At 41.6% G+C, this 24,472-nt stretch overlaps 2 protein-coding genes across 2 annotated transcripts; one reads left to right on the top strand and one right to left on the bottom strand.

The window, feature by feature from the left end:
* Positions 1-1,260: 1,260 nt before the first annotated feature.
* CCT3 (chaperonin containing TCP1 subunit 3) lies at positions 1,261-13,581 on the bottom strand. The gene is made up of 14 exons (XM_036922531.2): positions 13,421-13,581; positions 11,421-11,482; positions 10,681-10,731; positions 10,527-10,589; positions 9,699-9,795; positions 7,708-7,825; positions 6,580-6,766; positions 5,656-5,805; positions 4,757-4,889; positions 4,499-4,580; positions 3,255-3,435; positions 2,285-2,530; positions 1,915-2,046; positions 1,261-1,581 (listed from the first exon to the last, which is right to left on the bottom strand). Exons 1-14 carry the CDS (start codon positions 13,449-13,451, stop codon positions 1,477-1,479), a joined length of 1,638 nt encoding a protein of 545 aa, XP_036778426.1. The 5' UTR covers positions 13,452-13,581; the 3' UTR covers positions 1,261-1,476.
* On the top strand, positions 13,461-20,350 carry TSACC (TSSK6 activating cochaperone). Its single transcript, XM_057495176.1, has 4 exons — positions 13,461-13,472; positions 15,569-15,625; positions 18,916-19,045; positions 20,145-20,350. Exons 1-4 carry the CDS (start codon positions 13,461-13,463, stop codon positions 20,348-20,350), a joined length of 405 nt encoding a protein of 134 aa, XP_057351159.1.
* Positions 20,351-24,472: the final 4,122 nt, after the last annotated feature.

Below are 24,472 nucleotides of genomic sequence, written 5' to 3'. Positions count from 1 at the left end.
AATTTCTCAAGTCTTACAAGCACTTTCTCTTCAAGATTTTTATTTATCGAGGATTAACCCATTATCTTTCCCTTCGGTCTTAAGCTCTAACGGAAACATTAACACTGCAAGTAAATAGGCAGGGATTTCAGTAAAAGCTGGTAGGCTTATTTCCGAGCTCCTTGTAGAAGAAAAGCTGAGGACTTTAGACTGTGCTAAGCAAGAAGCTAAATACTAGGTATGAACAGAGCAGTCCCCAGAGGCCTACCCACAAGCCATTTCTACCCCACAGACCCCGGTTCAGTCAGCAGAGCCAGCTGTAGAAGCACGGCTTCGAGAGTCAGACCGCCTACACAGGAACTCCAAGTCTGTCGCTGTGCCAGCTTTGCAGCCCTTGGATAAGCTACTACTTCACCTGTGCTTTAGAATCCCCATCATGAAGTGGGGGTATTACCTCCCACAGCATTTTGGTGAGGACTGGTAATACATGCGAAGTGACCACAACATTTCTACTACACAGTAAGCCCTACGTGCTTTTATTATTTCTACCTAGTATTCAATTTGATATGACTAAGTCCTGTGGCCAGGAAGAATTTATGAAAGTGGATTATGTAAGTCATAAACACAAAGAGGTCAAACAAACAAACAAAAAACAAAGAGGTCAGTGGAAGCCCCAGTAGCCAAAAGGAAGGAAACTGAAGAAACCAAAGGCTAGCCCCACACATAGCATCCAGCAACCCAGAATCATTACTTAAGTTTTTCCCGCTTGATAAAAACAAAGCACAACATGAGGTTAATCCTGTTTCTGCTAGCAGGAAAATAAACAAGTAAGCCAGTATAGACAGGAACCAAACACTGGCGGAGGGCAGAGAGGAGTAATTTAAGGTTAAGTTAGGGAGGATTATCAAAGTTACACGGTATAATACAAAAAACATTCTATGGTCTGTAGGACAAATGTCAAGCTGTAGCACGTATTGGGTGTTGCTCTACATACAACCACAGATGGCAACACCCATGGTTTGGACAGGTTCCTCCTGTTCTTTGGGTGCTGAAGGCAAAGTGGTGCTTCTTTAAAGCGTTACAGTATCATCCCCTGTGAACGCCAGAGGAGCCTTCCCGATCAGCGTCTACTGAGAAGTGTGAAAACACCTCTTTGAGAAGGCAAAGGCACTAATGACCTCATTCTCATCTCCCTTCCTCTCCAGTAAGATCTTCTGCCTCCCCCCTGTCCGCCAGGATGCAGAGATATAACCCAAGGTTGAAAAACACAGAACAACTGTCTCAAATGACTTAGATTTAATCATCGGAAGCGAACTAAATGGAAAGCTTACAATGGAAAAGAATTACATGTCAGTGCCTTTTGCAAACCGAACTGGGACAGAAAAGGGACTGGGGCTGCCCCTCAACCTGATCCCTTCCAAAGACATCCACAGTGTCCCTGGCAGTCTAGCACAGGGAAGGGGAAACTTCGCTGGCTCCGTGCGCCCTGCTCACCACTCACTCCTGGCCAGCCTCAGGAGCCCCACCTTGCCGGACCTGGTCGTCACCCTTCTTTTTGTGGCCTGATACGATGTCATCAATCCGCAGCAGCAGAACTGCCGTCTAGGAGAAAAACAGTCCCAAAAAGGTAAGCAGAGAAGGGAAGGACACTTGTTTTCTTTTAGACATACCATGGGGCTCCTCCTACACCATCGCCACTTTATCTGAAACCGCCCTTTCAGAGCCTCCGTGTAAAATGCAGTTCTCGGTCGGCAAGAGGTGCAGCTCGCGCTGTGCAGCGGGGCTTCCACAGGAGCTCAAAGAAAGCCAAGTACGGGGATGGGATTCCTTGGCAGCTGCTTGTCTTCATACGCCCTCCCTTCAAAACTGGACCAAGCACGCCAGTTTGTGATTACACGGACACCAACAGCAGGGCTTATGTCTTGGGGGCCTTACCTCCACTGCTGTCTTATATGTTTGCAGTTTCACTGCCAGTGGCTCCCAGATGCCCAGTTCTTTCATGTCCACCAAAGTACCTGTTTCGCCATTTACGCCCCAGGTCTCACAGTTCTCCTGGGTGTGCTTGGCCTGTGGTTGGAACATAAATAAAGGAAAAAGTATTAGGAAGAAGTATGCTGGCAGGGAAAATTAAGAAACTAAACCAAATATACTGGGTTGATAAAGGAACGGATAGGAAATGGCAATGGCAGAAAATAAGTTAGTGATTAAGAGAAGAGAACCTGAATAGATGGCTGTGAACTACCCTCTTAGGTGAAACACAACTTTCCCCTACCTCGCCAAGAGAACAGCATGGAAAGGAACTCACCCGAAGGGAAGTAAGTAGGCGGATGGTGCTGGCCCCACAGTTCTGGATAAGGGTACGAGGAATAACTTCTAGGGCCTGGGCCACAGCCCGGTATGGCCACTGCTCCACCCCAGTCATGGCCTTGGATTTCTCTGTCAAGGCATGGGCCACAGCCATCTCGGAGGCCCCACCACCTGGTACCAGTTGAGGGTCCAAGAGAACGTTGCGGCACACTCGCATGGCATCCTGGAGGTTCCGTTCTACTTCCTTGGGCAAACACACACAGTATGAAGCCAAAGCCTGACTCAGGAACAAACCAGGACACCAAAGAACTGCCTGACTGCGGAGTTCAGTAAACCACCCAGGAGGGCAACTAAGAAAGGTCCCTGACACCCCTTTTGGGCAGGGCAGATGCTATTCACCTTGGAAAAACACATCAACCACAACTGCTGGAGGGCTCAAAGGAGAAGGAAGCGACGGGCTTGTCTGTTAGGCCTGACAGAGCTCGATCCTACTTTGACTCGTCCTAGCTGTGTCCTCTAGGAGGCTGCATGATGTAGTGGAAACTCCTATGTACTATTTCTGTACCTTTTGGTAAATTACTTAACCCAAGAGAAAAAAAGAAACATATACAATTTCAACTTAAAAGAATAAGGAAGCACTGGTGGCTGGGGATGGAGAAATGAGTCATTGCTCAACGAGTACGGTATCACAGTTTTGTAAGATGAAAGAGTTCTCGAGATTTGTTGCACAAGAATGTGGATATATTTAACATATTGAACTGTACACTTAAAAATGGTTAAAAGGGCAAATTTTACATTTTGAACCACAATTTCAAAAAAAATGTTTTAAAGGAAGAAGGAAAGACATTTTGGTCACACATTGAATTAAGTAGCTATAAAGGGGCAAAAGGATGATGTAAGCCCTCTGGGAAACTCTCAAGAAATGGAATGACCTAGTTCATTCAGTCACACCTCCATGGCTGACTCACCGAGAGAATCTCTTTGCTGGCCCCACGGAGGAGAATGGTGCAGGCCTTGGGGTCTCTGCACTCAGTGATGAATGTAAAGTACTCATCTCCAATTTTCTTGATTTCCAACAGGCCTGCTCCTGTTCCAACATCATCTTCTCTCAGTTCCTCTGGTCGGCTGACTATTCGGGCTCCACAGGCTCTGTTGATTTGGGGGATGGGTGGGAGGAAACAGAGGAGCCAGCTTGTTTGAGATACTTTTACTCATCTTCCTAGGCCCTAGAGTCTATGGCTGGGGACAAGGACAAAAGGATATACTACAAACATTTCTACATAAACCCGAGGTCTGGGCTGCCTGTGAAATGGATTTTCAAACACAGGTGAAGTTTCCTTAAAATAATATGAGTTTATAAATAAAAGTGTGATAACCTAGGGCAACTACTATAACCAAATACAGTTTAATTCAAAGGATAATTTGTGGATATTAGAATTCAGACAATTGAGTTCCTATGCATATATAACACACACTTAGCACATAATGGTCGTTTCTAGATATAATCTGTTCTACTGACCAAGAACACCTCACGGCCAGTAGTAGACTGTACTAAAGATGATGCAAAGGTCCAGAAAAGGAGTAAAGTGATTTCAGTACGTAAGTATATCTTACCCAATTTCAAGGACTGTAGGATTAGTATCTTGTTTGTCACTTTTCCCCCATTTGTGCAGATGTAGAGTGAACTGTGTTTGCACATATATGTCCAGAGCCATTTCAGAGCAAGCAGAAGGCAATAATCAGTTTGGAATCTACACTATATTAGGTGGTGCTGGTGTAGACTTATCTTTTTCTTTGTTATAAATTAGTATTAAAAATGGATGGTACCCGAGCATAGACAACATAGAAGCGGTGAATGAAATCTGAAGTTACATTAACAGCAGATTCAATCAAGGAAACTGATGGTTCTGCTACATTCTGAGTTAGTTAAAAGACTACTTTGTAATGGAAAGTAGTGATCATAGTGTCTAATCACAAGCTGTTCACTACTGGTTAAGGGCAACACAGAAGAGACACAGTAAATAGTTGTTGGGAGTGGACAGAGGACTTCTAAAGAGGGCAGAGAGCTAAACCTGAGTTATTTCCGCCTGTAGCTGATTTAGCTGACTGTATGCTGTATTAAACCTTTTCAGGTAACGATGACCGCAGTATGAAGGCACAAAAAGGAAAATACATCCGAAGGAAGAATCTTATTTTTACCTGGCCTACTCACCTAGCAATGCGATTATTGTCTGTCTTCCGGACTCTGCGGATCGCTGTGATATTGGCCCGCATGAGGTAGTGCTGAGCTAAATCTGTAAACCCAAGAGTGTAAGTGTTAAGCTGGAAGCCAGGATTCCTGGGTTCTGAACTGTTTTTATGCTCTATATACCCTTAACTAACACGTTTCTTATGTTCAGTCTAGGCCAACATGGAGGAAAAAAATTACCTACCCTCTTCTACCTCAACAGGTGGAAAGCTGGAGCCCTACCTGAGATGCCCTTTTCTGTGATGACTACATCAGGCTTCAGATGGATAACGTCCTCACAGAGCTGCTGGATGTACTCTTCTTCCATCTGGAGGATTCGGGTGAAGTCTTCCTCTCGTGTGATCTCAATGTCAGTCTGTGTGATGAAAAGTCACCGATTTAAATATCTTGGACTGGTGAAATTCTTCAGACTCATCTCATCTATAACACCCCTTCCACCTACTCCTCATACACCCCAGAAAGTAAGTTAGAATAACTTTAAAGTCGACCCCTACACCTCTTTAAGCCAATTTAGCTCTAGCAATCTAGCTCCTTCATTTAATTATACATCAACTAGAACTCAAAACCACAGGCCATCAGTAGAGAGTCTGGCTTATGGTCTTTGATCACTCAATTTAATGTTACTTCTCTCCTATCAGTGTGCCTGATAATTCTGGGTCTTAATTCTTTCCATCAAATATACCGATCCCAATCCCAACACTACAATTACTGTTTTATCCATGGGCAATAGAGCCTTGTGAGCCCTCCTGTCCTCTGGAAATTCTTCTTTAGCATTTGAAAGCTAAATGGAGCTCTTCTCTATGTTCTACTGATGCATTTGGAAAGACAGCATAGTAGTGTGGAATTGAAGCCAAAGAGAACTGGGTTCAAATCCTCATTTGTCCAATACTGTCTGTGTTCCTCAAGCAAATAGCCTAACTCCTCTGAGCTTTAGGTCTCTCATCTGTAAAACGGAAGTCACTATCAACTGTTTTAAAGGTTGGCTGTACAATCAGATTACATGTAAAGGCCGGTAACTGACACAGAGAAGGCATGTAATAAACATAACCTTTCATTTCCCCAGTCCATATTAATAGTCAGATTCTCATATCAACTTTAAGGAAATGGGCCAGGCGCCTTACCTGGCTTTCTCCTTTCTTGTATTCCAGGGAAGAATCAAGCAGCACAATGCGAGGGTTCTTGATATAGCGTCGCATTCGTGGATGGGTCACATCCTTGTTAATCATGACTCCACGTAAGACACACGAGTCTTCAATGATGCCCCCAGGTATCTGAGCAAAAGATCCACTTAATCCACAACCAGAAGACATTTTCTCAACTCACTTCCCTGACATTCCATCTTTCCCAAATGTCCACTATTTCTGGTTTCTAAAATTTGTTTCTTCTATAAACATCAAAAACAAAGTTGCAATCACATTTTTTCCCTTTCAGAAGCACACTAGTCTTGGACACCCAAGGTCAGCTGAGACTCACAGAAATTCAGTGATTGATGAAGACTTAAATGGGCTCAGATCACTCACTTCCTGAATTTTAGACTTGGGGCGCCATCTACTGGCCACATGCTAGTAATGCTACTTTTTTTTTGGTATCATTTATCTACAATTACATGAGGAACATTATGTTTACTAGACTCCCCCCATCACTAAGCCCCCCGCACATACCCCATTACTAGTAAGGCTACTTTTGACCTTTATGAGATGGAGAAAGCTTCCTGTGACTTATTAGCATGATTACTGTACAGTCCCTCTTTCTATCCTGACCAAGTGGCTGATAGGTACACAAATGCATAATGATGAAGACACCAACAAGCCTTTCCCAGCCCCTGTAAACCCTGTGTAGGGACAAGGGTGAAGATAACAGTTATTTTAGACTACTTCCTGGGTATCCTCTTTTTCCAGTTTTTGTTTTCCAGGCAGCAAATACTGTAGTTCTTCCTTGTTCTAACTATAAAAATATCCTGCTCTGATTTAAGCCTATTTCCTCCACAAGTGTGGTGATTCATACTAGGAAGTAACTTGTCTCCCAAGTACACACAAGCAGTTTACCTTTTCCACCCTTGCATATTTCTTGATGTCAATCTCCTTCCGACCATTCTCCTCAAATTGTACAGTTTTGACAGCATCCAGGGCAATGTTGCAAGCCAAAGAGGACCACCTACTGATTGCTTTGGTAGTAATGGAGCTGTTGATGATGTTTAGCATTATATCTCGGTTACTGGTGTCAACAGGAGTACTAAAGAAAAGAAAAACAGATAATATGCTCAGCAGAGACTTGGATATTTAAGTCCCTTCTCTGTATCTCAGTGATTATAGTGGGCCAACAGGGAGAACTAGAGCAGTCTGTTCCTTTGCAGGAAACTAAAAGTGAAAAATCAAGAAGTAATCTTGTCCATCCCTCTGGCTTTCAGGAAGATTACAACCAACCCATCCCTGGAAGGGGTCTCAAATCCCTGAGTGATCTGTTCCCATCTGACCACTGTCCACAGAGACAGTAAAATAATCTGTTCTTTACCTCTGCTTCAACCAAATAAACTTTTCAGTTTTTACAAGTTGGGTGAAGACACATTTTGTCTTTGAAACCTTATTCCATAATAGTCACACATTTCTATATTCATTACCCTATTAGCACCTAGCACATATATACATGTATGTATACACCGACTACAAGTTCTTCAATTACTACATGGGCTTCAAACAGCATTCAGTCTCACTCCTTTAAATTTTAATGGAAAACTGCTAGTTACTGTCCTCTACAGCACTTGATATTAGAGCAATGACTGAATTAGTTATCATCACACATGATATGGTATGATATTTTAACATTAAGTCCTGAATAATTACTATTATCTCTTTATTCCCACCACTAGAATCTAAATTCTTGGAAGTCAGATCAATTTTACTTACTACACACATCCACGGTCAGACCGAGCATGGAAACTAGCAGATAGCATGTAACCAAAATATATTTTGAAGAATTGAACCTATCTCCTTTTATTTGCTTTGTATCTGTTTCCATTTTCTGAAACTTTTATTTATTTTATCCTCATTTTGCTCTCCTGTTTCTCCTAACCAGACACAGTGTGAGATAAGCCTGGCCTTCCTTCACCACCTAAGAACAGATCAGTCTTTCAGGCCTCCCATGTCTGATGCTACCCATTTTCAGTGCCCCAATACCTGATTTTCTTAAGAGTACTGATCATATCATCCAGTGCCTTCCGGTAAGCACTGATCACCACTGTTGGGTGCATCTGCTGCTCGAGGAAGTGCTCAGCCACAGACAGCATCTCTCCCGCTGAAAAAGGACACAAATGCCGTAATGTTTTGGAAAGTACCTGGATATCAAGGCAACTTCATTATACTACTAAAAATACCCTATCTTTTTTCCTAAAATAGATTCTCCCCAAAAATACGCCACTTAGCTGTTAATGCTATTTCACAAATTTTCCACTTTGTACAAGCCAATCCATAAAGAAAATATCTTCGTTATAGTTCAAATATAAACTTAGTTTAATGTATTAAATTAATATAATTAGTTTAAATACAGTTCACTTATTCTTTTGATCTTCAACTATTTACCACTTTTCTAAACAAAAGGAAAAGATTTTTCCAAAGATGCTAAAACAGAAAAAACACCGACTTGTTTTTTATTGTTTCAACACCTAGGATACCATCAAACTGCTGGTATTAAAACAAAAACACACGCAAAACTTTATACCTGGAAGATTACCCACAAAAACGCACAAAATTTATCCTCTGGATGATGGATTATTTGTAAAATGGCCCTTCTTCTAAAACTGGTCTTTACTTTCTAAATTATACATACAAATAATTTTAAAAATATATGTACACACAAGCTTGTTTCTTTCAAAGATTAGAGAGAGAAATGTGTAATTTTTGGGGTCAAAAAAAGCCTTTTACCAAATTTCTTGTACTACCTGCCACTGACAGCTAGTAGCTTTTTTGTAATTTTCAATCCTTAAAAGAACTGGATTTAAAGACATGATTAGTTGGTGGTGACCCAAGCAAATTTCCACCCAACTCACCTCAAAATGCAGTACAAAGGCATTCTAAAAATAATTGAAAATGTCACTTTTTAAGAAGTTCATATGTTAGTAATTTTGTTGTAAGGTCTACTTTAGGCATGGGGGCCAACACTATAAACTGGCATCTCTTATTTTAAAATAGTTCTTTCTACACTTCCTAACAATGTGTTGCTGCCATCAGATTTTTTTAAATGAATGCTTTACTGTAAAAATTTTACCATGAACTTAAAATTTATACAACAATTACAAGCAATATGTTGCCAAGTTTTTAGAACTGATTCTTTGTGATCCTACAGGAAGAGAAAGATTAAGTAATTCAAGCATGTACAGTCAAAACTCACTTTCAAGATTCTGTATTCATCAATTTGACTATACTTGATAAAATTTATTTTTAACCCCAAAATCAGTATTTGTGGCACTTTCATGGTGCAGAAGTGAAAAATTTGAGTTGCCTAACTGCATACATTCCAAGGTTAGGTCAAACAGGGTAACACTCTGCCTTGTTTCAGCTCTTGTATTTGTGAACATGCATCCTTTAAGTAGTATATTTAGTTTTTCACATTTCTGTGCATTTTGCTGGTGATTTCACTGTTTAAAATGGCCCCCAAGTGTGGTGCTAAAGTGTTGTCTAGTTTTCCAAAGTGCAACGCTGTGGGGTGCCTTTCAGAGAAAACAACACATTAGATAAGCTTCATTCAGGCAGTTATAGTGCTACTGGCCATGAGTTCAATGTCAATGAATCAATGCATATTAAGCAAGGCGTTGAAAACAGAACAGAAAACATGTAAAATATATTTATCAGTTGATGAATACATGAACAGAGGCTACGAGAAGCTAGCCCTGTATTACCCCCAGACGTGATGGTTTAATATTTGCTAATTCAGTATTTATGGTCACTTTATAGAATGTATTTTACCCAACCAGATTTGCACAGTTCATCCTATGCTATGAATGTTTTATGCTATCTGGACAGAGTACATAGAAAGCTAGCAACAGTTATTTAAATATTTGTAATTAGTGGATTGGTAACAATTTCCTTCTTAAAGTATGACACAGATGGGATTTCTAGCAAAAAATCTTCACATTTCAATCCAAATTTCCTTAACATTTCTGTTCTCTTACCAAGAATAATTACTGATGTGGTCCCATCTCCAACCTCTTCATCCTGTGTCCGGCTAATTTCAATCATGGACTTGGCTGCTGGATGCTGGACTTGAATCTGAGAAGAAAGATGCAGACTGCTACTGAAACACTACGAAGACCTCTTAACCCATTCTGGCTTGGCTCCAACTCTTAAGCTTCTTGCTTCCATACCTACTCTCTTTCCTTTACTGCTTTACCACAGTTTGAAAGATTAAAAGCATCCCCCAAAACATAAACATAAACCACCTTTTCAAGCCCCTTTCTTCTTGGGGAAAAATGAATCATGCCAACTGAGCCATTAAAGTTTCTTGACAGAATAGTACCTTTTAGATGATTTACTGGGAGTACTATTGTTGTGGCTGAATTGTGTTCTCCAAAAGGACATGTTGGAGTCCGACTCTTGGAAACAGGGTTTTTGCAGATGTTATCAAGCTGATGATGTATGGAACATGAGGGTAGGCCCTAAATCCAACCACTAGCTGTCCTTATGAGAGACACACAGGAAAATGCCATATTGACAGTTGAGAAGGATACCAAGTTTTTAGGCCAAGGAATGCGAAGAGCTGTGGTCAGCCATCAGAAGCTAAAAGAGGCAAAGGGTTCTTCCCAAGAGCCTTTAGGAGTATGACCCTGCTGACATCCTGATTTCGTACTTTTAGCCTCCAGTATGAGAATCAATTTCTGTTGTTTAAAGCTGCCCAGTTGGTGGTTATCTGTTACAGCAGCCCTAAGAAACTAATCATCATTTACATGTGTCCTTCTTTAGGGTCCTTTATAAAACTGTCAGAAAACAAAATGAAGTCATACCTCTCGAAGAATGGCATTGCCATCATTGGTCATCACAATTCCTCCCATCGGGTCCAAAAGCATCTACCACAAAAACAACAGTTACATTTAAGCGTTTCAGATAACAGAAAGGGAAAATCTCTAGTCAAAAAGTTTCAGTGAGAGATAAGTCTACCTTCATCATGGACTTCGGACCCAAACACGTTCGGATAATATCTGCAATAGTCTAAGAGAGAGAAAATATAAATTGTGTAAGCAAAACCCAGAGGACAGTATGTCTTAGGGAAGAAGGAAAGGGCATGAGTAATCCACAGAGTCAGTGTTTTGGTGACACGTCTGAAGAAGGGCTGGCAACCACTATACATACAGCTTGCCATGTGGCTGGATTCTGTTCTTTGGGAATGCTTCTAGGGTAGATGGAGAAATAACTGACTTCACACAGAGAAAAGGTGACATGCCTCCCAGGGCTTCAGGGTCCCAAGCGTCGAGATAACTGGAAGTTCATGTCTTAAAGTATCTTTATCTTTACAGTGGTCTCCACATTATGCTAAATTAATCAAATCTAGCACTATTTCATCTTTCACTCAAAAGAAACTCACTCAACACCTAACTAGGATCTATAGTGGGTACTAGGAATACAAAAGGGAATATAATCCTTCCCCTCAAGTAACTTAGCCAAGTATAGGAGATTAAATACATTACAAAACAATATACAGCAACAGAATTACATACAGTATGAGAAGACTATTAATTAGGCCTAACTCAGAGAGGACAAGCTCCTTCCTACCGCCAGGGAAATGTCCTGAAACAAGGGAAGTCAACTTCTCCTCTGCCCGACTATACACAAATACAAATACAGGGAAGGCGGCTGGAGGCAAATTAGTGGAACTTCAACTGCTTAAAATCGAAGCTTACCTTGGCGGCATTGATGTTTCCAGATTGAACTTTTCTTCCAGATTCGCGCTTTGTGTTCTGGCCTAAAACACGTAAAACAAAAGGGAATAGCCCAGAACTGCCCCATTGTTTATAAATTATTTATCTCCTGACCTTTGAAAATAAACACACAGGTTTCATGGATATACACGTAGATCAAAGCTTATCAAACTATACACTTTAAATATACATTAGAGAAAATAACACATTAGATAAGCTTCATTCAGGCAGTTATAGTGCTACTGGCCATGAGTTCAATGTTAATGAATCAATGTATATTAAGCCAGCTTACTGTATGTTAATTATACCTTAAAAATCTGGCTGAAAATAACCATACACGGTTGTGGCCACTTCTTTACTTCAACCCTGATACATTAAACACTTCACAATGCTTCAACTTTGGAATCTTGCTCATCATATTTCCTCTAACCAAACATTCATATATTTATAACAGGGATTCATAACCTAAGATCCATGAACAGGCCTCAGTGGGTTAGTGAACTCCCTGATTTTAAGAAGAAAATGAGAAATACTGCGTTTTGTTTGGGCAGAGGGTCTGTAGCTATTACCAGACTGTCAAAGGGCTAGTAACCTTAAAAAAGCATCACTGCTTTACATAAAAAGGTAGAGTTTGGCCTATTTTCCTAGTTGGATGGTGGAATCATACTCTCAGTCCTAGCATAAATATTGACAGTGCCCCACAGTGTGCTGTGGAATGAGTATACACTCTCAAAAGTGTCCCAGTTTGCAAGACATAGTTTCCCCAGGCTTGGATATAGTTAAGTATGCCTTAGTGGGAACCCCCAGTAAGGGCTATGTAATTTAATAGGGAGCCTAACTCCTTTTAGCCACTAATGTCAGAATTAATGCAAACCTAAATTTCACAATGAAGGCACCACTCACCCCAGGATCCTCTCAATGGAGACAAGCCAGTGGTTATAATGAAACCAACATAATTGTTATTTCTCTCCAGATTACAAATTCTCTACAGTTTAAATCTGTAAAATTTTCAATCCAGTCTCATCAAATCTAAACACAATTCTCAGGATTTAGATTCCTATTTAAGGCAATGTCAACTAAAATCCTGCATGGTCCTTCTGAAAGGATTCAGAAATAGGGCTTTTTCTGGGTTAAGTGGTTTTTTTCTGAAAACAGTTATTTTTCAGAGAAAATGGGCAAAATCCCAGAAAAGAATTTTGAATGCAGAAGATAAGGAGGGAAAATGACAAGCAGAGCATCTTAGGGGGTCTTGCAGATGGGGTACAGAAGTAATACAGGATAAAGGCAAGACAATGGAGGTGGTACTCATTGTCAGAAAGAAATTTGGGATGTCCCCAAAGGGTAAAGAGAACCAGTCCAGAAATTTGGGAAAACTAAGTTGGCTAGTCGGGAAGATTACAAGCAGAGACACACACAGGGAATTATTACATCTAAGAGAGACTAAGGAGGGAAGTAGGGTCACTTCAGGAACCGGGGTTGCCAAAGGGAAATTAAGAGGATTGTTACTGAAAGTTTACCAACTTTCTTCATTTAATCCTCTCAATTCTACGAGGAAATACCGTTAATTCCAATAATAAAGATGGAAACGCTTAAATCAAGCAATTCGGCTGAGGCCACACCACAACTAAGGGATGGGCCAAAGTTCATAAAGCCAGGCCAAACTAAAAAAGCCATTATTCCCTCAGCTACATGCAAGGGAGCAGCAACGGTTGGGGGGTGGGGGAGAGGAACGCTGAGTGGGAAGCTTCCTGAGGTGAAAGCCAGCCAAGACAAGGTGCTCAGAGAAATTAAGATCAGTTTGCGTTTTTGAAAACTAGAGAGGATTAAGGGAAAGAGGAAAGCAGCAGAGGGGCTTCCGAAATGAACGATGACTGGAAAGCTCAGTGGCCGGACCAAGGAAGGACTGGGCTGGGGCAACACTGAAAAGCGTGGAGGGAAGTAGGCAAAATGGGGGTCCCTTCCCCAGCTCCCCCACAACTCACTGAGCACGAGCACGGGACGATGGCCCATCATGGCGGCGCGATGCAGAGCCGAGTACCCGGCAAAGGGGCAACCGGCAGAACCTTCTGGAGAGAGAGAACCACAGAGAAACGCAGAAAACGCTGCCTCTCCAGGGCTTACAGCTTAACCCGCTAGTCTTCGGGTTTCCGCCAATCACTGCACTCACCTTATTGACCGGCTAGAAAACAGACCAATTGTCACCAGTAGCCCCGCCCCTTACGCAAGAGGACTCCGGCAAGTTAGATAGAGAGAGCTCGACAAAGGCAATGGGAGGACACTGCGCTTGCGCAGTAGGGTGGCCGCTCCCGGCCGCGTGTGGCGCGACTCTCGGCGCATGCCCCGAGGCTGGGACAGACGGGCGGCCCGCCACTGCGCATGTGTTTTAAGCACAGGGGTGGGTGCTGGAATTGAGGTTTTGGGTTAACGCCGCAGGTGAGGTCATCAAACTGTCTTGTGGCTCGGCTCCTCTCGGGCCGTGCAGGTCACGAGCGGCGTGACAGTTTCCACTGTTAAGTTCCAGCCTTAGCAACGGGGAGAAAGGGAGGAGATTTCAACTGCCAGATTTCAACTGGCAGTTGAGGGAAAACGTGCGGGTTTGAGGCGGGGTGAAATGGGAGTCGTAGTCCTATGGGGCTGCGCTGGGTGGTAGCAATCTTTGTCTTCTGGGTGCGCTGGAAGTTAGGGTTTATTGCCTCTGGACTCGCTGCTGTGCAGGGACCTTTATTTTATTATTTTTTTAATTTTATTTTGGTATCATTAATCTACAATTATATGAAGGACATTATGTTTACTAGGCTCCCCCTTCACCAAGTCCCCCCACATCCCCGTTCACAGTCACTGTCCATCAACATAGTAAGATGCTGTAAAATCACTACTTGTCTTCTCTGTGTTGCACAGCCCTCCCCGTGCCCCCCGCACACTATACATGCTAATCATAATGTCCCCTTTCATTTTTTTTCCCGCCCTTATCCCTCCCTTCCCACCCGTCCTCCCCAGTCCCTTTCCTTTTGGTAACTGTTAGTCCATTCTTGGGTTCTGTGCTTCTGCTGCTGTTTTGTTTGCAGGGACCTTTCTTAAGCAGATGCTTTCTACTGAGGCGATGAGCGGTACCGGAGGGTGTTGGCTTACTTTTTCCCCAGGTTGCCTTGTCTAAAACACTTTCTCATGGGTTCCCCTTTGCTTGGAGATTCTCTTCAACACAGCCATTCGTGCCCCCTTCATTCACTCAGCTGCTGGTCGGTTACAGATGATGGGGAGGCAGAGTTTTTAAATTACCTCAGACAGAAGGGCTGATACTGCAAAAATTAAACGTGGAGAGAACACAGAGTAATTGCCTATTTGTAGGAGACTCTTAAGGTTTGGATTTGATTAAATTACTGTTCAGAAAAAGAAGAAGCAATAATAATAGAAGCATCTGTATTATTCAGCTATTAGAAGAAAACAAATCCTACCATTTGCAACAACATGGATGAAGCTAGAGGGTATTATGCTCTGTGGAATAAGCCAGGCGGAGAAAGACAAGTACCAAATGATTTCACTCATCTGTGGACCATAAGAACAAAGCAAAAACTGAAGGAACAAAACAGCAGCAGACTTACAGAACCCAAGAATGGACTAACAGTTACCAAAGGAAAAGGGACTTGGGGAGGGTGAGTGGGAGGGGAGAGAAGGGGAATAAGGGCATTACAATTAGCACACATAACGGAGGTGGGGGACACGGGGAAGGCAGTATAGCACAGAGAAGACAAGTAGTGACTCTATAGCATCTTACTATGCTGATGGACAGTGACTGTAATGAGGTATGTGGTGGGGACTTGATAATGGGGGGAATCTAGTAACCACAATGTTGCTCATGTAATTGTATATTAATGAGACCAAAAAAATAAAAGCAGAAAAAAAAATAGTAATAGAAGCATCTGTTTTCAAACTAGTGAAGGGGCCATGAAAGCTGGAACAATTCAACAACCGTAGAAGAGTACACCCTTTCACACTTTTTCCTACCCAAACTGGAATAGCCTGACTCTGCTGGAGAGAACTTAGGAAATTGTCAGTAGTAAAATAATTACTGTTCAATACAGTGATATAAGCATGGGTTGTTGATCATGTGATGCTCTTTGATTCTTTCCCAGGCACCATTACTTGTTCGTGTTCAGACGCAGCAGCACACTAGTCATCCTAAGAAAAAAAGGAATGTGCCGGAAGCTCTGCTTCCCCTCCCTTCAAAGCCAGACCTCCTTAACCACTCAATGCTTGGGAAAATGATTCTAGTTGTACTTTTTCCCGTTACTGGGTTAATTGGAAAGTATTTGTATTTGTTGTGCTTTTCCCATTAAAAGGGAACATTGCTGTATTACCACTGTCTAGAACTGGATCTGTTAAATAATAGATGCTCAATAATTATATGTTGAATGAATATATTATTCTTCCTTTGTATCTCGTATTAATACTTAGAACAAGACTTTGTGTACAGGGATCCCAGAGATATGCTGTTGACTTGAGGGAATGGATATGCTCCGTTTGAATGGGACAGTTCCACAGGTAGCCAAGGAAATGTATGAGGTCATCTGACTCCAGAGTCTACCCATTTAACTGTAGGTGGAGTAGATTGCTTTATCTGAGAGGCCTACTATGTCATTGCTTGGACATAAGTGAACTAGCTCTTTTCATAGAGTATATTGTGCAGTGGTAAAGAGCATGACTTTGGAGCCTACAGGCCTGGGTTTAATTCCTGCACTCTCACATACTAATTGTGGAATCTCAAGCGAATTTCCTAGCAAGCTTTCACAAAAGCTGTTCACTTCGTAAGGTCATTATGAGAAATATGTAAGAATGTATGTAAAGCACCTTTTATTATTTATTCTTCCTTTTGCTGCTTTCCAGCTTCATCCTCTATTACTGTCTAGACAGAAATATGGTTCCTTTAGTATGGATTGTGCATATTTTCAAACCTTACAACCCAGTAGAAAATGCATGCTCATATACCTAGGAAGGGCTCACAGTGGAAGTACATTTGTGTAGAAGTTAACAAATTTTTCAAATGGTGAGAAGAATCTTGAGTCCTGAGTTTCAGCTTCAATCTCCTTGCCATTCTGCATGAGCCATCAAATGACTGGTGACTGGGGAGCAGGAGGAGGAGGTGGATAACCTACAGTAAGACGTGAAAAGTCCACAAACCCAGTGCAAAGAAACGGATTTCCCTCACCAAGAGTAACAGACAGGGAATAAGACATATTTCAGTCTTCATAGACTCAGGGACTGTCGAGACAGCAAGCAGCTCAGCCTGGCACCCATGTCTGAGCGCTCCCTCCTCCAGGCAGGTCCTTCATCTGTTGCACTCCGAGTAAAGGACAAGAGGAAGACACCTTCTTTCATACAACCAACTTGTCACTCCTCTGCCTCCAGGGTTGTTTTCCATGAAGAGGCCCTGTCTGTGTCTTCATTCTCCAAGTTCCAGCTGAGACAAGATCATTTCCATGGAACACATTCCCCAGATGCACAGACTAGGTCAGGTGCTCTTACAGCATTTACAGAGTGTAATCATGTGCGCGAGTTTGAGCACTTACTGCCTACACTGCAATACTGTCAGTTCCATGAGAATAACAACCGTGTCTATCCAGCTCAAGTGGTGTCCTAAGTGGCTGACACATTGCAGGCACTTCGCTGTTTCTTATATTTACAAATGAATGAATGAATTAAGATTTTCTATCCTTTTTTAATCTCCTTGTGACAGTGAATTATGGATGGCCTACTGTCCTAAACTCTTTGATTCTTTCACGGTCCCAGCTCTTTTGCCTTTCCTTCCATCCATTGCTCTTCTGTCCGCTTTGCTATGTCCTTTTCATCTTCCAAACTCCTAAGGAGGAGTTTCCCAAAAGTCCAGTTTCCTTCTCAGTTCTTTGTAACTTTGGGGAGCTCGTTTATTTTGCAGCTTCTTCATCACCTCTTTGCGACTGGCCTGGTGGTCTGACCTTTCACCTCAGCTCAGTGACATCTCTCTGGCTGCCTTTCTAGACTTTTTTTGCCATTTGGAATGCCTCATCGCAACTCAGATTCAATTTGTCCAAAATGTGATTTATGTTAACATGACAGTACTCCAACTCAGACTCCCTTGAGTATAAAAGGAAATTCAGAGGCTTGGGTAGTTGGAAGAATGCTGAGAGGGTCACAGAATAGGAAGAAGAGCTGCGTAAACCAGGACCTCAGGCACTGGACTGGGGATTTAGTGCCTCCATGTATCTGTTTGTCTATCTGTCTCTCTCCTACACTCTCTTGGCTCTAATCTCTTGCTTTGTATCTGTTTCTCAAGGCATGTTGTCCAAATTCAGTATTTTTCATTTGCCCCAAGTTTACATCTTCCCAGCAGAGCAAAACAGAAGGAATCAAGCTTCATTGTAACAGAATCCATACTGTCTATCCCAGAGAATGACTCTGGCCCAACTTGCCTCCTGTACTTACCGCTTGAATTAATCACAACTGCCAAAGGGAACAGGATACCATGATTGGCCTTTGTTGGGTCACATGCCCTTTCCTGTTGGGGAGCACTGTCCAATGCAGCCCCACCAGTGTGGCCTGGAATCTGGGGAATGAATAGTTTCCCAGAAGAAAGGTTGCTCAGTAGACAACTTAGTATGTTCTGTAGGATTCATTATCTCCCTATAAGTCAATTTTTCTATTTCTGCCAAAAATAATCTATTTTCCCATTTAAGAACTTCTTCCATGCCCAACCCATTTTAATACCTATAGATTAATTAAAATACAATTTTGATCCTATTCTCTAATCCTGAAAGGCTCACTGGCTTCCCACTCTCCCCGCCCCTGATTCTCCCACCTGATTCACCTCAGTCCCCCAAGGGTCCCCGTCATTCCAGTCATAGTCTTGCTTCCTTGCCTTTGTTCTTACTATCTTTTTTTCTCCCACTTGAAATATCTTTTTCCATTCATCAAAAGCTTTCTGTTTTCAAGGTTCAATGAATAGCCTCCATCTACCTGGAGTTTTCTCTGACTATTGTGCCCATATTGATCTCTTCCCCCTTTTCAAAAGCATTCAATTTTACATTTAAGCACATTGTATAACTAAAGATAAGAGGCCTTATTTTTTTACCCCAGACCAACAGATTCATTGTTTATGTCCTTGTGTTGTTATGTCACCATTTCATCAGTGTCGAATTTGTCTCCATCATTAGATATTAAGCACCTAGGGAACCTTGTCTTAGAGATCTTGTGTATCTAGCACAGTAGTAAGCATGTGGCACAAAATAAGAACTTGTAAAATGTAAGCAAATTCGATGTTAGTGAATCCCATCCTGCTTGGTTTCCCTTAGTCCCACTATGGTTTCTTTTTTGTTCATTTTATGTTAAATTTCTTTGAGGCTATTTGGGGCAGGGCCTTGGTACCTGCTTTCATAGACAATGCAGGGATCTAAGTAGAAAGGCCATCCCTTGTTGGAATAAGCGCTGATTAGTTGCCTCTGATTTTGTTCCAGCCAAAGAGGAAGGTAATGCTATGCCTCTTTCTCCAGCCAAACCCTCCCCCAGCTTTATTAATCTTCAAGCAAGTTCCCCACCAGCCACTTTCCTGAACATACAGACAACAAAGGTGCCCTCAGGTAAGGATGCAGGGAGGGTTTCCCAAATGGACTCACGAGGGGGTGGGGGAGAGGGAGCTGCATGGAGGAGGTGGCCGGAATTTTCTCCTATTGATCTGGTGCCAATTCTGGGGCAAGGCATCTCTAGATTTTTCATTGGTAGCTTGTTGATTCTTCCATCTTCTGATTTTATTTTCTGCCTGATTCTACCAATTTGTATAGATTCCTTAACACCTTATTAACACCTCTCTAGACTAGGCAGGACTAAAAAGAAAATTTTATTGCTTGCTATTCATGGTAGTTAAAAGTGGCCAGGGAAGGAAATAGTAACTATTAGCTCTGTTTCTTTGAATTTCAGTTACTCATCCTTGCATGGGGAAATCAGTGGGTATTTAGCATACCTGTGGGGAGCTTAACACTAGATAGTTATGATCCCCATTTTTTGAGGACCTCAGGGTTTAACAAAGAAGTGAAGACCAATAAATACATGAACAATGAATAACCAGCAAGGTTACCTAAGAGCTAGCTGCATAGAATTCAGTTGGAAACATAAGATAAAATTGATCTGATGCAACAAGACTGGTTGAAGTTTGATAACAGGAAGAACTTCAGGTCACTGCTAATGAGACACTATGTCAGGTCAGAGAAGAAGGCTGAGACATCCTGAGCACGTGAAAGGGAAGTTAGGCCTCGCTCCCAGACCATTTCATCCACTCATCAATTACTTGCTGAATACTTACGTGCCAGGCCCTCTTGTAGGTGCTGGGGATATAACAGTAAAGAAATCAGGCAAAATCCCCTGCCTTTCTGGAGCTTACAATCTACAGGGGGAGCTTAGACAACAATTAAGTCATACAAAATATGATTGTAAACACTACGGGAGAAATAAAGCGAGGAAGAAGGGTAACAAATTCCAGTGATTGGTTTCAAATTAAAATAGGGTGGCCAAGTGGGCTTCACTGAGAAGGTGACAGCTGAGCAAAGGTGTATCTGGGTTGAGTCATGCTCGAGATAAGAGGAGTCATCTCATGCGAGCCCTCCCCTGCTCAGTTCAATTACAAAATCTCTCTTTCATCCACTTTGCACCTCCATTGCTCTGCCCTCAGGAGTTGACCACAAGCCCAAGGAATGTCTGAGACTCCTAGAATGTATGTGTGCCAATCTCCAGCTTCAGATCCAGCTTGCCTAACAACAGATGGCTCTTGTGGAAAATTTGCAAGCATCCATGACACAACTGTCTCCTGGGAGGGGAAGCAAGAACTCTTTCTCTTCTCTCCCAGCCTTATCCCGCAATCTGTTGTTAAGTCACTTGCCCCAGTTCAGTAAATGAATTGTGGAATAAAGTTATCGTGTAGGTTTTTTCCTCCTTTCTTGCCGGCAAACCATCGGTGAAATCTGGGCATGTATATTGTACATATAGTTGCTTGACTCACAAGTTCACAGTAAGTGCCCATTGAGTACAAAGCACTGTGCAAGGCACTTGGGGATACAAAAGAGGCAGGTTTGGGGGATTTACTCTCTAATAAGGCAAATAAGACAGATAATTCATCGCAAAATTTAGTGATACTCTAAGGGAGAAAGGAGGTTGTGAGATAGAGGTTACTAGGATACACTGGACCAGTCTTGGAACCTTGCTGGAAGAAGTGGCCTTATGATACCACCTGGTAAAGGGGCAGGATTGGGTGGCATAGACAGATGAAGTAAGGTCCCTTCATGTCATTTTGGAAGCTTAGACAAAGACCCTAAAGGTAGGAGATTAAGTCATCAGAAATGAGAAGAGGTTTTTCCAAAAATATTGGATGTGAAGTAGAATGTAGAGCAGCCAAAACAGACAGGGCAGCTTTCCCTGGTGAATTGTTCTGATAACAACCATTAGAAGCTCTGGTTTTATTTGAAGCACTGGACAGCCATTGGATGCTCTCAAATAACAGTGAGGCACACATAAGAGAGTAGAAATGCCATGGCAAGACCACGTTGGAGGGGGAGGGAGAATGGAAGTTGAGACACATCCATAAATTAATATTAGTAATCTGATGTCAAACTACCACATTCTGAATAAAAGGTTTAGAAATGAAGACAGCAAAGAGTAAATCTGAGTTATATTATAGAGAAGGACTAATCTTGAGTTTGAAACACGAAGAGACAGTGTCCTGCAAGTTGAGAAATCAGTTTAGCTTTAATGAGGGTTCAAGTCAAACCATAATGTCCAGTATTTGAGAAGGGGACAACTGAGACCGGCTCAGCCATCTGAGCCACATGAGGTCACCACTTTCTCTTTCAGTTGTTTCGGCAAATTGACCCGAGACTGGGTCCTCTTTCTACAGAGGCCTTATTTTCCTGAAGAAGGTGGAGAAGATACAAGGAGAGTTAGGCTTGAATGCAGAGATGAGGAGGAAGTGAGAAAGCAGTGACTGACAAGAGGACTTCACATTGGCTTCAACTCTTTGAAGGGTTTTTCAGAGAGACTTCTTTATTCTGTAGGATTAAAGAGGACAGTGCGAGAATAAGACTGATGGGAGACTTGAGGAATTGAGGTTTGGCATTCAGGAAAAAAATCCTGATGAAGCTACTATCCTTGCAGAAAGAGGAGGTAGTTAAGATAATTTTAGAAAGATAGAGGTCCCAATATCTGTGGGAAAGTTTGGATCTAACTGTGCTTGGATGCAAGGGGGAGGGTAAGTTTTGTCTAGAAGTGTGTTACAGTTTCATCATCCCATCATTCTCATTGAAATGCAAGTTCTGAATAAAATGTGAAGGGGATCTCCTCTTCTCTGACCCAGTAATCTCTCCATGCACATGTAAGATGTAAAAGTCATCCTTCCCATTAGAATGGCTGTCATCAAGAAGATGAGACCACAGGTGCTGGTGGGGATGTAGTGAAAAGGGAACCCTTATACTCTGTTGGTGGGAATGTGAAGTGGTCCAAACACAATAGAAAACAATATGGAAATTGCCCATAAAATTAAAAATAGATGTGCCATGTAATTCAATAATTTCTCTACTGAGTATATCCCCAAAGATAATGAAAACAGTATTTCAAAGAAATATATGCATGCCCATGTTTATTGCAGCATTATTCACAATAGCCGAGATATGGAAACAACCTCAGTGTCCATCAAGCTACACTAATCAAGGCATTGTGGTGCCAGTGAAAGAACAAACAGATTAGTGAGACAGAAATAAGGAACCCAGAAACAGACCCCCATAAATACAGTCAACTGATCTTTGACCAAAAAGTAAAGGCACCACAATGGAGAAAGGATAGTTTTTCAGCAAATAGCATTGAAACAACTGGATATACACATGCAAAAAAAGTGAATCTAAGCACTGACCTTAACACCTTTCACAGAAAGGCATGCTCACTGAAAAGGCCTCAGAACAGTGATCAACTCAGTAGCAATGAATATCCCCAGCACCCAGAGTCTCTTAAGTGTCATTTTTTCAATAAAAGGAAGCAGGGATCCTTGAAGAATTACCTGTTTCCAGATCGTAGGTAGGATAAATGTAAGATTGGCCTAGAACATCTCATCCCATCAGGTAGGAAGCTGTCAAAGTCTGCTAGGATTGTGTCAAAAGAACTTAGGAGTCAATCTGAATAAGGCACACTTAAATTATGAAAACACAATTTGGTGAAAAGAAGTGGATGAGAAAGATGCACTTTGCTAACAGTAAGCAGAGGAAAGCTGGAGTGGCTATATTAATATCAGGTAGAATCTGACTTTAAAATAAATCATACTGCCACAGATAAAGAAGGACATTTCCTAATGATAAAAAGGTCAGGGTAAACTATTATATTCATGCAATAAACAATTACTTAGCACCCAAAAGGAACAAATCCCCAATATGTAGGAACAACATGAAAGAATCTCAAAAATATGCTGAGGGAAAAAAGTCTTATAGAAAGAACACACATTGTACCATTCTGTTTTTTTTGAAGCTGTAGCACATATAATATTAATATATGGTGGGAAAATCTCTAAAAATAATAGTTGCCCTTGGGGGTGGAGTGGGGATGAGGATTGACTGGGAAGGGGCAGAGGGAACTTTCTGGTTGATGGTTCTATATTTCAATATAGGAGTTTGGGTTACACAGGTATATGCATTTGTCAAAACTCATCAAGCGGTACACTGAAGAGTTATGCATTTTATGGGATTTAAATTTCACCTTAAAAAGTAACTGTAAACAAATATTGAACTCTTGTTAGTGATAGCCTTACAAACCAGTTAGAGATGATGTCTACAGCTCACTGTGAAATGCGCCAAAAAAGTAAGAGATGAGTTAATGGATTGATCAAAAGATGGATAGCTGTGTGACAAATAGAATAAATGTTATTGTAGAATTTAGGTAGAAAGATAGAGGTCCCAATATCTGTGGGATATTAGTAATCTGATGTCTGGAAAAAATTCTTTCAACTGTTACATATGTTTGAAAATTTTCATAATAAAATGTTGAAAATAAGAGCCATTTTGCTTAGAGGTACACACAGAAATATGAACGAATGATGTCTAAGGTTTGCCTCAAAATAACCTGGGTGGACAGGACTGGGTTGGTGTATGGATGAAATAGAATTGGTCGCGGATGGTTAATTGTCTTATCAGGGTAATAGGCATATCTGATTCATTAGTCTCTCTATTTTTGTATAGGGTGTTTCCATATTAAAAAGTTTTTTTTTAAATCACATATAAAAAACTTTAAAGCAATGCAGAAAGTATAAAATAACAGAAGAATAAAAGTCTCTGCCAAAACCCTAGGCCCTCTCCCCACAGAAAACCACTGTTGACCATTTCCTGATATTCTAGAAAGCAGTATATTTATACCAGCATACAGATTTGAGTATATGTATTTATATTCATTTTTCCAAATTTACACAGTGGTGGTGTATTCATTCCTATTGCTGTCATAACAAATTGCCACAAACTTAGTGGCTTAAGACAACACAAAGTTACTGTATTATCTTGTAGTTCTGTAGGTCAGAAGTCTTGATACAGGTCTCTCTGGGCTAAAATCAAGACTTTAGCAGGCCTGTGTTTCCTTTCGGGAGGGCCTAGGAAAGAACCTGTCTCTTCCATTTTCCACCTTCTAAGAGAACCCTTTCCTCCGTCTTCAAAGCCAGCAGTGTTGTCTCGGTGTGCATCTCCCCCTCCGATCCTCCTCTTCTGCTTCCCTCCTGCACTTTAAAGGACCCCTATGACTGCATCGGGCCCACCCAGATAATCCAGCATCAGCTCCCTTTTTAAAGGTCAACTGATTAGCTGCCTCAATTCCATCTGCAACCTGACTTCCCCTTTGCCATGTAATTGAACACATTGCCAAGTTCTGGGGGTAGGACGTTGACATCTTTGGGAAACCATTATTCTACCTGCTACAGCTGGTATACCATCCACATTATTCTGCACTTTGCCATTTTCCACTTAATGTAGCCTGGTGATCATTACAAATCTGCATAT

The sequence above is a fragment of the Manis pentadactyla genome, chromosome 19 (assembly GCF_030020395.1).
Source record: "Manis pentadactyla isolate mManPen7 chromosome 19, mManPen7.hap1, whole genome shotgun sequence".
In the NCBI taxonomy this organism is placed as follows: domain Eukaryota; kingdom Metazoa; phylum Chordata; class Mammalia; order Pholidota; family Manidae; genus Manis; species Manis pentadactyla.
Note: the sequence above shows the minus strand (reverse complement) of the source record. Positions and strands in the feature narration are given on the sequence as shown.